We start from the raw sequence: 15,537 nt of genomic DNA, 5'->3' as shown, positions 1-15,537 counted from the left end.
AGCAGGTTCAAGTAGTTATCTTATAGTGGGACCTACAACCCCTAGTCAAATGTTCGAAGACAAACCTCCTCTCTGACCCCGTACCCTAGAACAGCAAAAAGTCAAATCAAGCCTCACACACACTTTTCAGTCAACCACATTCTATTGCCATCCTTTAGGCTAGTCTGTGATATACTTGTGTCTCTGGTAAATATAAAAGTCCTATATTCAGCCTGACATCAGTGACTGCCTGACATCTAGCTGACAATGTGTGGAAAAAACAAACTGGCCCAGCTAAAAAAGGGAACAATTTGAGCTTTATGGATAACAGCAATGGGCTACCATATGTTACATATTTTAAGCCCATAATAAGCACTGAGTAAACCAGGAGAGGTGGTGGCACATCCCTTTAATCCCAGCACTTGGGAGGCAGAGGCAGATAGATCTCTCTGAGTTCGAGTCTAGCCTGGTCTACAGAGTGAGTTCCAGGACAGCCAGGACTGTTACACAGAGAAACCCTGTCGATAGATAGATAGATAGATAGATAGATAGATAGATAGATAGATAGATAGATAGATAGATAGATAGATAAAAAAGCACCGAATATCTGCTGAAATAAAGTCACTGAATAAATACACTATAAGATATTACTGTTTCGCCAGGTGGTGGTGGCACATGCCTTTAATTCCAGCACTCAGGAGGCAGAGATAGTCGGATCTCTGTGAGTTCGAGGCCAGGCTAGACCAACAGCCTCCAAAACAATACAGAGAAACCTGTCTCGTAAAACCAACCTTTCTAAAGGACTTAAGTTCAACAGAACTTAGAAAACTCTTACCAGTGTGGTCACTTACTGAAAAGAATATGGTATAATATAAACAAACAAATAAATAAATGGGCCATAGATGGCATAGCAGGTAAGGGTACTTGCTGTCAAACCTAGTGACCTGATTCACATAGTGGAAAGAGAAAAGTCACTCCCACAAGTTGTCCTCTGATCTACACACACACACACACACACACACACACACACACACACACACACACACACACACACACAGACACACACACAACCCCCATCTCAATAATAAATAAAATGTGATTAATTTTTGATGTTATATAATTTTTAAAGGATATGAGACTAAGCATGAGATGTAGGTGGTAATTAGTCGATCTTTGCCATTAAAACTATTTTATGATGCCATCCATCTAGACTTTATTCTGTTGACTCACATGTGATATAAAATGTATTACAGATTATCAGGCGGTAGTGGCACATGCCTTTGATCCCAAAACACTGGAGGCAGAGACAGGTGGATCTCTGTGAGTTCTGAGGCCATCCTGGTCTACACAGCAGTTCCAGGACAGCCAGGATGGTTACACAGAGAAACCCTGTCTCAAAAAACAAACGTATCAAAGATAAATAAAAGTAGTAAGTATAAAAAGAACTCTATGAACAGTGAGCAAGCACTAGATTGAAAAGCCATTAACTTTATAAAGAGAGCAGATGCTTTGAGAAGTTATACAAATCTTATTGTCCCCTCTGACCTCCCAAAAAAGATAAAGTCCCTCAGATTAGAGAAGTGTTGTGCATATAGGTAAACAGATAAAGGAACAGATATGGCATAATCTTAGGGCACTACATGGGCTCTTTCTGTTGTTCTCTTTTTATTCTTTTTGTTTGTTTTTGTTTTTCAAGATAGGGTTTCTCTGTATTGTTTTGGAGGCTGTCCTGGAACTCACTCTGTAGACTAGGCTGGCCTCTAACTCACAGAGATCCACCTGTCTCTGCCTCCAGAGTTCTGGAATTAAAGGCATGTGCCACCAACGCCTGGCCTGTTGTTCTCTTTTAAGATTTATTCATTTCTATTTTATAGGTACAAGTGTTTTGCCTACACATGTGTAAGTGTACTCCATGTGTGCCTGCAGAGATCACAAGAGGGCACTAGAACCCCTGGAACTGGAGTTACAGATGGTTCTGAGCTGCCATGCAGTTGCTGGGAACCAGAACCAGCTCTGTTGCAAAAGCAACCAGTGCTCTTAAGTCTCTCTAGTTCTCTTTTGTTTTTCAGACAGCATCTCACTATGTAGCTCTGGCTGATCTGGCACTTGCTATATAGACCAGGTTGGTCTCAAACTTACAAAGATCCTCTTGTGTCTGCATCCCAAGTGCTAGGATTTTAAAGCTGTGTACCACCAAACACAGCTACTAAAGAGCTTTTTGAGACTAGAAGAAATGTTTTAAGATTTAAGACCCTAACAAGAACATTCCAGAAAATGTTCAGAACAAGTAAATGACATTTTCAAATTAGTCAAACAACTAATTGCACATGTTCATGCTAGCATTCCACAAGGAGGGGTTTGTTTTAAAGTATGATGCTGGGGTCAAATCCAACACTTTGTACATAGTAGGCAAGCACTCTACCAACTGAACTACATCCCCAGCCATGATTTTTAATGTTCAAACTGATTAAGAAAATCTGCTCAAAGTCACAGTACTATAATTAAGTAGAACACAAAAAAATGTTCATCCTGAGACTTAAACTTCAAGTCAAAAGTTAAGGACTGGGTTTACATAGTTAACACTGGTGTTATTGCCCTCCCACAAACATCATTCTGGTTTGTATTTTTATAAATAGATTATGTCAAGGATTTTTTATGTACACAGGTGTTTTATCTAAATGTATGCCTGCACACCAAAAGAGGGCATCAGATTCTATTAGACTACAGTTTGACTGCAATTATAGAAGATTGTGAGCTGCCATGTGAATGCTGGGAATTGAACTCAAGGCCTCTTGAAGAGCAGCCAGTGCTATGTAACTGTTACGACATCTCTCCAAGCCACGGCAAGGATTTTTAAAAAGTTATTAGTAAGGGAATGGCAGGGAACTACACAGATACTTTTTTGAATATCTCATTTCATACCTTTGATGTAAAATGTATTTTAAGTATGTATAGGATTAGACTAAAATAACTAGAATCCCAAAAAGTCACATTAAGTTTTTTAAATTGATAATTCAAAATAGATGAAACAGATTAACTGAAATATGTATCAGTTGGTGCTCAATTCCTTGGGGGCAGAACTAATCTGCAATACAGTAACATGTTCATTCTTAGTGAGGATATGTTATAACTAACCGGGAAGTTTTTAAGTCATTTTCAGTAATGGCCTTGGTGGTGATGGTGGATCCCTTTAAGACTACTGTACCTAAGAATGTGAGCTAAAGGAAATGAGTGACTTAGAAGAATCCCTATAAACTATTTACAGAAAAGGCCTAGAAACAATGAACAACTCAGAAGCAGTGAACACCCATCACCCTGTCTGCTGTCCTGACACAGCATTTATCACTAACACAAAGCAATGACTACATGTAGGTCTAGCAGAAAGAACACCTTTATACTCGCCAAAAATAAAGACAGCTAAAACTGTTCACTAACAGAAAGTGAGAACATTTTCAACTTCAAGGGTAACAAGAGACTGGCATACATTAACTATATTAAACCCATGAGCCTGAAATAAAAAGACAGAAAGCAAAGAAATCAAAAGCTCATTAGTACTGTTGAGAGTGCTTGTAAACTAGCTCATTATTTTGGAAATTTGATGAATAAAAGGGGAAAAATCAAATACATATCTTGGTTTTCCTTTATAAATGATACTACTTGATAACCAAGTAGAATATAAAGGGTTAGCTTTTCTAGAAATATTCCAGCTAATACTGTGACCACTTTGAAATGCACCACCATGATTTAGGTTCCATAAAAAAGACACAACCAGTACAGGGTGGCAATTCTACCTATGAAGCACTTATCTTTTATGCTATCCTTGAATCTGATAGTAAGCCTAGCAGTCTACCACCAATTTACCGATTTCAAGTAACTACAGTAAGCAGGAATATATTCAAAGACACAATGAAATGTAACCAGCAAATCTAGATTATGGCAGAGCCTTTAATCTCAGCATTTGGGAGGCAGAGGCAGGTGGATCTCTGTGAGTTTAGGGCCAGGTCTATAGAGCAAGTTCCAGAACAGCAAGGGCTATACAGAGAAACCCTGTTTTGGAAAAAGAAAAAGAAAAAAAAAAATCTAGATTTTAAAGGCTCTAATGCAGGGCTTGGAAAACTTATTGTTATTGAAATACAGCCAGGTCCATTCATTTTTACATTATCTGTAACTGCTTTCACACTACTATGACACTGCTCAGCAGCTGTTTCACAGACCATATAACCCACAAAAGCTAAAATATTTACTATTGAACCCTTAAAAAAAAGACTTTGAAGCCCTTGCTCTACAAGTAATCAACTAAGTTTTTCAACAAGTAAAACAAGGAGAAACTAAGTCACAGAGCAAGACTACACATTAAAAGGGCCTTAACAGACATGTCACTCAATCACAGTGGATAGGTTTGGATTCAAACAAGACCTGTAAAGAAAAAAACCTATAGCTGAATGAATATTTGAATAATAACTTCATTATTCAATGACATAATTTTTATGTTAGGGATTTCTTTTAAAGCTACATATTAAACTTGGTCATGGAAAATGGATTTGACTTGAAACACCACAGAAAGTACAATGTAAATGGAGGCAGAGAAAGTAAGATTGATGGAGCTGAAAAAGCTCAAGCTGGGAAATTGTTACACCCTCTATACCCCTATTGCATATATTCATGAAACATGTTTAGAAGCATAAGATCACAGGGGAATCTACATAAATTCATATGTCTCCAGGTGTTTTGCACACATATTATTTACAAAAAGGAAAATAAAGAACATTACACAGTATAATCTGTATAACCTAGAAGCATCCCAGCAGTGGAACTCAAAAAACTAGTTGCCAAAAATACACAGAGCTCAATTCCAGTTTTCTGAAAATTAGTAATCTAGTACTCCCCCAAAGCTGGGAAGTGGAAGAGCATGCCTTCAATGCCAGCACTTGAAAGGCAGAGGCAGGAGATCTCTGTGAGTTCAAGGCCAGCCTGGTCTACAGCGCTCCAAAGTTACAGAGAGAAACCCTGTCTTGGAAGAAAGAAAGAAAGAGAGGGGGGAGAGAGGGAGGGAGGGAGGGATAGAGGGAGGGAGGGAGGGATAGAGGGAGGGAGGGAGGGATAGAGGGAGGGAGGGAGGGAGGGAGGGAGGAAAGAAAGAAAGAAAGAAAGAAAGAAAGAAAGAAAGAAAGAAAGAAAGAAAGAAAGCATCCCCCCCCCAACGAGAAGCTGGATCTCCCCTGTCTATCATGAAGAAATGAATGTGCACAGACAAAAGAGAGACAGGCCTGCTGCTTCTCCCTGTCCAAATGACCCCTTCCTAAGTATTAAAAGAAGTTAGAAACACTGCTTCCAGAAATGGCAGTTCTTGCCCACTGAGATAAACAGAGAGCCACAGCTCACCTCACTACATCTGTGAGTACCACCATGGCAAAAGCAAGATAGTCATAGAAAAAGCATACAGGCAGGGACAGCCAGCTACACACTTTTTTTTTCTTTAAGATTTATTTTATGTGCATGAGTGTTTTGCCTGCATTTATGTCTGTGTACCAGTAAAGGTCAGAAATCCCCTAGGACTAGAGTGATAGATGGCTGTGAGCACCATGTGCACGGTGGACTCCAAACCTGGCTCCTCTGCAAACAGCAAATGCTCTTAAGCAGGTAGCCACCTCTCTAGCCCCAGCTATGCAATCTACACATGCACCGCTGTAACTGCTCTTCTAGTGGACACTACTGAGTCACAGACTCCATCACCATTTTCCCTACATCTAACAATCCAGTAAATGGTGAGTAGTAAGGTATCTCTATTTGAAAGCATGTCATTTAAAGAATTAATATACAACAGGTTCTTGTAAGTAGATGAATAGACAGTTTTTAATACTGCAGAAATCAAGTTATAAATGCTGTTTATAACACTGGGATATGTTCAAATGTACACTATGCAGAACATGGATCAGAACAAGTGTCACCACATTCACATGCAGCCATTTTCCATTCTACAACAATGCAAAGAATATGAGATTTTCCCACTGTTATCAAAGTTCATCCTAGCAATGCTAAACTAATAAAAAAAATTGAATAAATCACTGAAACAGATATCACACTTTATTTTATACTAAATGGAAAAAGAATCAAGATTGTAGACTTCCCAAAAGTCTGTTTTTTGAGAAGTCACCATTATTTTCACACAAAAGTGGAACTTTCTAACTCCAAAAAAATAACAGGAACCTCAACTCCTTACCACTTTTGAGACCAGAACCTTCAGCTGCCAACAGTTTATTACATATCACATTCAAGGTTCAGGATTAAATTTAAAAAGCAGTTTTATGAATTAAAGAATTACAAAGTAAAACTAAGATTTTCTTCCAAGCCCTCCACCCACAGTGTTATACTCACAGGACTAAATGTAAACTTACTTGGGCTGTTAGAAAGGTGTCATCTTCACCTTCTTGAGCTTCAATTTCCTAAGTAAAAGGTATACAACAGCTTTGCTTTACAAAACATCTGGGTACAATGGGAATGCTTTGACGCTCAAACTTGGTTATCATTTGCTTCATGCTCTGATAACTATGGGCACCAAACCAGGAATTCAGGTTGTACTCTTTATAACAACATAAAAGTATCAGTCACGTTACTACATAATTAGAAAAGCCTCCAGCACCTCAGTTAGCAGGCAAGGCAGGATGTAAGTGCTTTAGGCACTCTGACAGTCCTCACTCCCTAGAATTCAATGGTTTTCCTAAGACCTAACAGGTTTCAAAGTAGGACAAAGGGTCTACTTTAAAGATCTGAAAATTGCTTTACAATTCAACTTTAATTTTCTTACCCTTAATAATAGATGAAGAAATGTAACCTTTTTATCCTACTGAAGCAGCAAATGGGGTGGGGTAGAAGGACCTACCACAAAGTAATACAGGCAAGGTATGAGTGAAAAAGTCACACTCATTCCTAGTGGCATAGAAAAACCCCCAAATTTAAATATTCAGGGTTGTAAAGAGGCTATTAGACACACAGAAAGTAGCCTAATTACAAAGTCATTATGGCATGTCATATAAAAGCAAAATATAGAATCAACCCCAAGTTATGGCATGGCAATAACTATGTAAGTATATATGTAAAATAAGCAAAAATTTTAAAAGTCTTAGATGATAAAATTCTGGATAATTTTATAAATAAACTTCTTTTTAAGTTTTAAGACCTCCAAATCAAACTAAAAACAAACAAACAAAAAAAATTTCTATTAGTAAATCTTAATTTGTGTCATGTTTTAACAAAACTGACTAAAGACCTGACTTTCGATGTCCTCTTTTTCTCTATCTTCTATGGCTTCTGCCTCTATTAATTCATGAGTTTTCTTGTTTTCTTCTGTAGAAAGCAACTCCTGGGACTGCACAATGTCATCTTCATTTTCACCAAATTCTTCCAAGTCCTTTAGCTCGTCATTTCCATCTTGTTCATGTGTCTCTTGATTCTCCAATTCACAGTCCTTTTAATGGTAAGAAAAGTTGGTACAACTAGCGGCAAAGTGGTGTGGGTTATCCACTAGACACTTTTGGAAATTTACAACTCTACATGTGGCAGATTTTATTGTATTTTATGATATTTTCAGAGTGAAAGTCCAAAGTCCAAGCATTTTTACCTGTCACATAAACTATCTTAAAAGCACGTAGTCAATACCAAAACCAATAAGCCATGACTGAATCTCAAATTTCACACTGAAATACAAGCTGAATTGCTAGAAAGATACTTTAAGCTCAATTATTTAAGAGTTTCCAAGTCACAGTCTAAGGGCTGTTCAGAAGGCACAGCTTCTAAGACATGAACTGATTCTCCATTCACCATGTGCCAGTCTGATTTAACATCAAAGACCCTGGAAGTTATATGCATATTTAAACAAAAGTTTACTTCTAGTTAATAACAGTGAACTCCCAATTGTTGTATCAGACTAAGTAAGCAGATTATTTATTTAAAAGTATTTGTTTTAAAATCTCTCACTGCCCATTTAAATAGGAAGGGGACACAGGTTGGGATTAGCTCTGTACAAGGTCTGTGTCCCCTTCAAAATACAGAGATATGGTTGTCAGGTGGGAGGAAGGGCTGACAGCCGCGGAAGCACCTTCCTTATTCTTGCAGCAAATCAAGATTTAAGAAATTGTTTCTAGGCTGGGCGGTGCTGGCACACGCCTTTAATCCCAGCACTCAGGAGGCAGAGGCAGGCGGAGTTTGAAGCCAGCCTGGTCTATAGAGTGAGTTCCAGGACAGGCTCCAAAGCTAAAGAAACCCTGTCTCAAAAAACAAAAACAGAAAAGTTGTTTCTAGACTGAAGAGGAAAAACCAGTCTACTCGCCATTTTTTGTAGCAGAACTCATAAAAGGAAAAATGTCTGGGGAAGAAGGAGGGCAGCGAAGCCCATGGTTGCTCTATAGTGCAATGAATGCAGAGTGGGCAATGGCATGACTACCACCATCACAGTGTGACTGGGGAGCAGTGGAAGCAGCTAACAGTGTAGGTCATTTATGATGGCAGAAGCACAGAAGCAAAAATACGGAGGAGTCACTGAAGGAACTACACCCATTCTGAAGCAAGTCTGCACTTCACTTACCCACAGAAACAACTGCTGTACTGCCCAAGTGTCATCTACCCACCACTATTCTAAAACTTTCCAAAATTACCAACTCTAGAAGCAAGAAAAGAAATTCACTTATTTTATCAAATACATCACATATACTTTCAAAGTGAAGAAAAATGTTAAGAACTAAAAGTATATTCACACAGAGTTTTCTAAAAAATCTCTTTGGCTCTTCTAGACATCACCAGATTATTTTTAGGCTGACCCAAAAGTACTCCTCTCAGCAGATGGCCAACTTGCTTCTCTACTCAATGAAGCATGTATCTCCTCTAACATTCCAAAAGACTGATAAAAATTAAAAATGGTAGGAAACTAAACATTCTTTTTACAAATTTCAATGTTTTCCAGTCTACAATTTTTGCTTAATCACACACTAGTAAAAGAAATACAGAAAATAATAACCAAGAAACAGACCCAGTAAAAGACACATCACACAAATAATAGATGTCAAAACTAAAGAGCTCTTAAGAGCTCAAACAAACAGCTGATTGTAGGAATGCAGTCACTACATTTAAGAGCTCATCAGGCAAATAGTACAACTATCTGCTTTCAAGGTTCTCAACGAAATGCTTCTATCTCTACGGTGTGCTGTGTGTGGGACGGAGGGTACAGAGCTGGGCTGCAGGAGCTACAGATGGGAAAATGGGCATAAGCTGACCTCATGTCAACATACAAACACCCACAGACAACTGTGACAATGTGAACTAACAAAGAACACAGACTAGATGAGAATAAAAATGCATGTAATTTAAAAAGAACTGTGATCATTAATACCTGAAAATGCTACAGTGCTTAAGACCCAATGAACAGTACACTACTTTTTGTTCAAAGAAACAAAATATCTAACTATACCTAAAAATAACTTGTTCTATACTGGTAATACATAGATAGAACTGTCACTACCCATATCAAAATTACTTATTTATCTTTAAAGGGTGTAATAAATTTCTTAATTTGATCTTTACTAAGTAGTAATGCATGACCAATTTTCCTTCTCTAGTTTTGGACCATACATGATCAAGTCCTACATATTATATAAAAGTTAATGCAACAAGCAGACTGAAAAAATACCAGTATCCTTCACAAGTGCAACTCTGTCCAATCACTATCCTGGTTGTTCTCCAGGTTCCCATGCCTCAGATTCCCACTTGAATGCCCAAACACACGGATCAGTTTTAGTTTTTTTAAGCCAAGGGTCTGTGCAGCCTAGGCTGGCCTCAGAGATCTGCCTGCCTCGGCTAGGATTAAAGGCATATGCCACCACACCCAGCTTAGATTTTCATCATGTCCCAGTTAGCTAGGGTTTGTTCTTGTATACCTCAATTATGAGAGCTCATAGGGCTGCCAATATTTAAACTTCTTTAACCTATGGATTTCAGTGTCTATTGTTCAAGTCAAAATCCATTAACTCATCACAAAAAGTAAACCTCTTAACCTAGAGATTAACACTTTACCTTGACAAAAGCATCATCTTCCACAGAAGCATCTCCACTCAACTCATCTGCTTCTTGTTTTTTACCTACGAAAGAAGGAAAATGGGCTAACAACCAGTATTTTATTGCTTTAAGAAGAAAAAAGAACATTCTACCTTACTCTACAGTATCACTCTCCACTCTTAAAATCTACAAAGCTAATGTGACCTACTTAAAAGTCACCTGGTCACAGCTATCCCAAACAAAAAAAGCTTTACCAAAGCCATGCCATATCACTGACACACATGCTGTCAGGACCCAGCACTTCAACTCGCCCAATGCCAATGGAACATTTTCTTCACACACATACATTCTGTCTTCAGTTCTGGTAGTGGTAGCACCTTTCAACAGTATTTTACAATCTATATATGTAACCAGATACCTATAGCTAAGTTCAAGACGCAGTACCTATAAAATCCTCAGTCTGAAATAAAAAGCTCACACTTTTCCAGTCATAATGGTACATACCTGTGATGTCACCAATTGAGGGTAGAAGAAGGATCAAGAGCTCACATTACTTTTCAAGTCTGAAGCTAACCTAGACTACACAACAGAAGTCTCTCCCATCACTTTTACAACATACCAGTTGATATAAATTGCCTAATTCTGTTTCCAGGACCTCTCACCTCCCCTTGAAGGGAAAAAAATCCTTTGGTGCAGTAACTGGCTGGCTGGCTCTTTCCTCCAAAGCCTCAGTATAATAGCCCTGACCACTATACTTAGCACTACACCACATGACACTTAGCAGATGCAAGGCAGAACTGGCTTCCAGATGCAGACTATCCCCAGCTTCTGAAAGACTACAAGACTTTTCTGCTCAGCTCTCATTTTCAAAACTATGTTATTTGGTAGAATTTAAAGAGTGCTACTGCAGTTTTACAAAAAAACACAGTCAATGCTAAGTTTCCTGTGTCTTCAAAAAGCTCAAAAAGACTACCTAAAAATCTGTAATGTACCATAAATACCGTCTTTAGAAAATCACAGCCACTGAAACTTTTGTATTTAAATTTTAACCTTTTTGCATTGCTTTTGAAATGTAAATAGTTATTAGGTAAACTAAACTGCACTTTCCTTTTGCCTGGAACAGGTATTGACAGTGCTGCTGTCTAAGCTTCAGAGTCAGTGACTCCAGAGTCTAGCAACTAGTGGAAATGTTAAAGTAAGTCTTTCCTATATCCTCTATCCAGTCACCCCCCCCATCTATCACATGTTCTCAATTCAAAACCCTCTCTGTGAATGGATGAGTGATGAAGGAAACAAAACACTGGTCCTACAAGTGTAAGAAGCAAGACTGGGAGAATATGCTTTCCATTTATTCAAGTAGCAGCTCATGCCTGGGAGGATATATATAGCTTTTAAGAAAATTACTTTCAAAGAGGAAGGAGTTAAGACAGGGTCTCACTCTGTAGAGTCCCGACCAGGCTGGAATTCTCTATGTAGCTCAGGCTGGCCTTGCACTGGCAGTGACTCTCCTACCTCAGTCTTCTAGTGCTGGGATTACAATGCATGAACTACCACTGTTGGTTTGAACTTCCTATTTAAGATACTGGTGCCTACTTAATTTTTTACAATTATCATTGTTTTTATCATACATTTATTTTTTAGCATTTCACACATCAATCAAAAAAGCCTATGGAAAGCCTGAAATCTACATGTAGAAATGACTTCAACGCCAACTGCTTCACAGACTTTGTTCATTAGAACCTATTAGTCTATTGAAGAAAACTAACAACAAAGGTGTTACTTTTCTGAAAACTAGATACAAAGGAGTTCATTATATCACTCTATTACATTATAGAAGGACATCTCATAGCAAAAATAATTAAGGGCTAAAGAGACAGCTCAGTAGTTACTAGCACTTGCAGCTCTTGCATAGAACTCAGGTTCTATCCTCAGCACCCATGTGCTCACAACTATCTGTAAATCCAATTCTGAGGCATCTGATGCCCTCTTCTGGTCTGCACGGGTACCAGATACCTGTACACTTACATACGTGCAGGCAAACACTCAGACACAAAATAAACTTTTTTTTTAATTTAAGGATACTACATTTTGGAGGAAAACATTTTAAACCCTTCCATCTACATATACAAACCCAAGTTGCCTAGAGGGTAAAGCTTAGGGTGAATTCCCTTAGTTGCTTCAAAAATGCTAACTTTCTCTTTGTAATTAAAATCTGTCTTACAATTTGCAAAGCACTTTTTAAAAATACAACTTATTTTTACAGGCTTGCTTGGATACACAGGACAGGTTTCCACAATTTTACAGGACAGGTTTCCACAATTTTACAAAGATAAAGAATTGAGAGGCTAAGCAGCATGTCCCAAACCAGCAAAGTCATTTGTTCACCTCTCAATTCCAGAGGAAGACTTTTCTGACCCACTAACAAGGCCTCATTCTAGGAAGTGGTTAATGCACACAAATTACAGACATTACACAGCATGGTTACAAGCCACACACCAGACACACTCCAAGGGGAAAGCCCACTTGCTTTAGTTTACTTAGAGGAAGCTCAAATTACACTTCTACAAAAACTACCAGCAGCCACTGCTGCTGCTCACTCAATTCTTGCTGTCCAGACTCTACTAGGGAAGTTTTCTATACAGTCACATACTTGTACATTTCATCCTCCAGCTACTCTGAAGCACTCATTCCACAAACTGAGGCTGAAGAGATCACAGAGACAGGATATTTAAATCAAGCCCAATTCTACTCCTAGAAGTCAGGTGCTCAACTACTTTCTCCAAAGCCAATCTTTAAAAATTTAACAGTGGTGGCACAAGCCTTTAATGTCAGCATTTAGAAGGCAGAGGCTCACAGAGGACCTCTGAGTTCAAGATCAGCCTGGTCTACAGAGTAAGTTTGAGGACAGCCAGAGTTACACAGAAAACCCTATGTCGAAACTGACCACCATCCCAAAAGTGTAAACTGGAATTCACAACAGTTAAGTAACTTGCCCCAGGACACAAGACAATAGAGAGGCAGAAGAGGGCACACAGAAATGTCTTCCTGTTGCTCTGCAGTTTCCAGATGTCATATTACACGAAAGCACCACATAGTTACTATCTCCTTATAAACTTTAAAACCACAAGGATAAGTTTGGGCAACAGAGTGATAAGATTGCAGTATACAGCATATGAGAAAACTGCAAACTCACACTAGCTTTTGATCACTTTCATAATCTGTAACTCTGGGCTTATTTAACTAATGCTGAATTTGAAACTTTATTGCAACTGCTTCCTCTGTGGAGAAAAAGTTATTACCTCTTCCCACAAATATACCTAGCCTGCATAAGCCATGATGTGTACCACACAGCAGAGAATCTAGTTTGGCACTAGAGCCAGCAGGTGCTCATTGCCCTGCACCTTCTAGCTGGTCATTATAAACTAAGTCCTAGGTTGGACACTAGGAGGCTCAAGGTCTAGACTTCTGTTAGGCCCAACTGGGACAAAGGTAAGAGGTGACTCAAAAAGAGTCACATGCAACTTCATCCTGTCAAAAGGCTAGAATAATTAACTGATGCTATAAATTATATCTGCAGGTCTCTAGCTTTTTGTGCAGTCACAGACGTGCAAGAACTTCAAGAAGGACCAGACTCCGATAACACTACCTTCAGCACACCTTATTCAGCTGGTAGCCATTTCTGTCTGTTCCTCTTAACCCTGTGCTACAGATAGTTCCACCTCCTTTGTCCTTCAGGGCATCTGGTATGTACCACAGAAAGGCAAACATGCCCAAAGGAGAGTAGCACGACCAGGATGAAGCCTAATTCAAAATAACGCAGATTGCACACTATTTTTTAGCAAAACTAGAAAATAAGTTGGCCGGTAAACAATGTCTGGGAAAAAAATGAAATAGGAGTTGAAAGCAAAATTAACATGTTTTGCTGGGCGGTGGTGGCGCACGCCTTTAATCCCAGCACTCGGGAGGCAGAGGCAGGTGGATCTCTGTGAGTTCGAGACCAAGCCTGGTCTACCGAGCGAGTTCCAGGACAGGCTCCAAAACAATACAGAGAAACCCTGTCTCAAAAAAAAAAAAAAAAAATTAACATGTTTTAAGCTATAGTAGAAGAGGTTAACTATTTTGAAATGTATAAAATTCACCAAAATGCTTTTTAAGCGAAAGTCATATACCAAAGTTGACAACCTAGAAACATATCTGTGAATGGCAGTGTGTAGGTCAACAACTTCTTAATGAAACCTTGAGGTCAGTCACATCTAAACACTACAAACTTCCAGGCTTTGCAAGAGTGGGCACTCTGTGCTCTACTTAAGTTCAACTCTCTCACAATCATTAGAAATAGTTTTACATAGCCGGATACGGTGGCACTAGCCTTTAATCTCAGCACTAAGAGACAGGCAGATACCTGAGTTCAAGGCCAGCAGTGAAACTGTCTCAAAAAACAAAAACAAAAAAGACGGAAATATTTATTTACTGAAATGAATGGTTACATCAAACAGAAATACCTCATTTTTACCACAAAAATTTTTAAGCTTTCAGAATTTATACATTTCAGAACTATATATGAAAGGTTTTAGGTTACAAATTGATTTTTCTTCTCCAAAGGTAAATTAGTTCTTATAAAGACTTAAAATCTTCCTTAAGTTCAGAAATAGTCACAAAACAAAATCCACTTACTAAGTAGATTTTAAAGTAATTTTTTCAAGTAACTTTACCCTTAAACCTAAGATGTCACCGTGCAATACAGAGAAGAGCAGAGCTGTAAGGCACAGTGGTAGCTCTTGCTTAGCAGACATGAAGCCCTCGGTCTAGACTCCATTCTCGGGAGGGAAGGAAGCTTAGTTACAAACTGTCTGTTGGAAAAGCATATTGTTTCCAACTGACCACTGACATTTCCAGACAAAGCCTCCTCCCAGATGCAAGCAGCAGCCTAGAATAATGTTTCATTGCACTTTATTGTGTCTGGTGTTTGTGGACACGTGCTGGTGCATGTGCAAAGGACAGCCTGCAGGACTCAGTTCCCACCTCAGGCACTGAACTCAAGCTGTACAGTGACAGCTACCTTTTATTACTGAGCCATCTTGCCTGCCCTGGCTTACAATATTTTAATCAAAAAACATTCCTGTGGTAACTTCTGGCATGTATTTTAGCTACTGTTGCTTTATTTTACTTTCTTCTTGAGATAAAATTTTCCTATATAGCCCAGGCTGGTCTCAAAATTAAATCTCCCATCCCCCTCCCAAGTGCTAGGATTACAGGTGTATACCATCACACCTAGCTGTATTTAGCTTCTATTAACATTTTACTAACAGAACAAAATTTCTGAAAGCCTTGTACTCTGTCTTAAATATAGCAGTAGCTGAATAAATGAATTTTATTTTTTTAATCTACTACAGGGGAATGCAAGGAAAAAGAAATACACGCACACACACATATATATATATATATGGATCTATGTGTGTATTCATATTCATCATAACAGATCAATACCCAAAGTATCTATTTTTAAAGTTCCAT

The 15,537-nt window shown here is 38.5% G+C and overlaps 1 protein-coding gene across 9 annotated transcripts in view; it reads right to left on the bottom strand.

The window, feature by feature from the left end:
* Positions 1-15,537, bottom strand: part of Sltm (SAFB like transcription modulator) — a 45,742-nt gene that overhangs the window by 23,950 nt on the left and 6,255 nt on the right. For 5 of the 9 annotated variants that reach the window (XM_040739784.1, XM_040739785.1, XM_040739786.1 and 2 more), the window contains 3 exons: positions 10,042-10,106; positions 7,247-7,444; positions 6,375-6,422 (listed from right to left, as the gene is read on the bottom strand). In XM_040739784.1, coding sequence (XP_040595718.1) covers positions 6,375-6,422; positions 7,247-7,444; positions 10,042-10,106 — 311 coding nt within the window. The remainder of the gene's footprint in view (positions 1-6,374; positions 6,423-7,246; positions 7,445-10,041; positions 10,107-15,537) is intronic. The other 4 variants (XM_040739789.1, XM_040739790.1, XM_040739791.1 and 1 more) reach the window with 1 other exon arrangement.

Source organism: Mesocricetus auratus, unplaced genomic scaffold (assembly GCF_017639785.1).
Source record: "Mesocricetus auratus isolate SY011 unplaced genomic scaffold, BCM_Maur_2.0 Super-Scaffold_100691, whole genome shotgun sequence".
In the NCBI taxonomy this organism is placed as follows: Eukaryota; Metazoa; Chordata; class Mammalia; order Rodentia; family Cricetidae; genus Mesocricetus; species Mesocricetus auratus.
The sequence above is the reverse complement of the archived record's forward strand: the minus strand, read 5'-3'. Positions and strand labels throughout refer to the sequence as shown.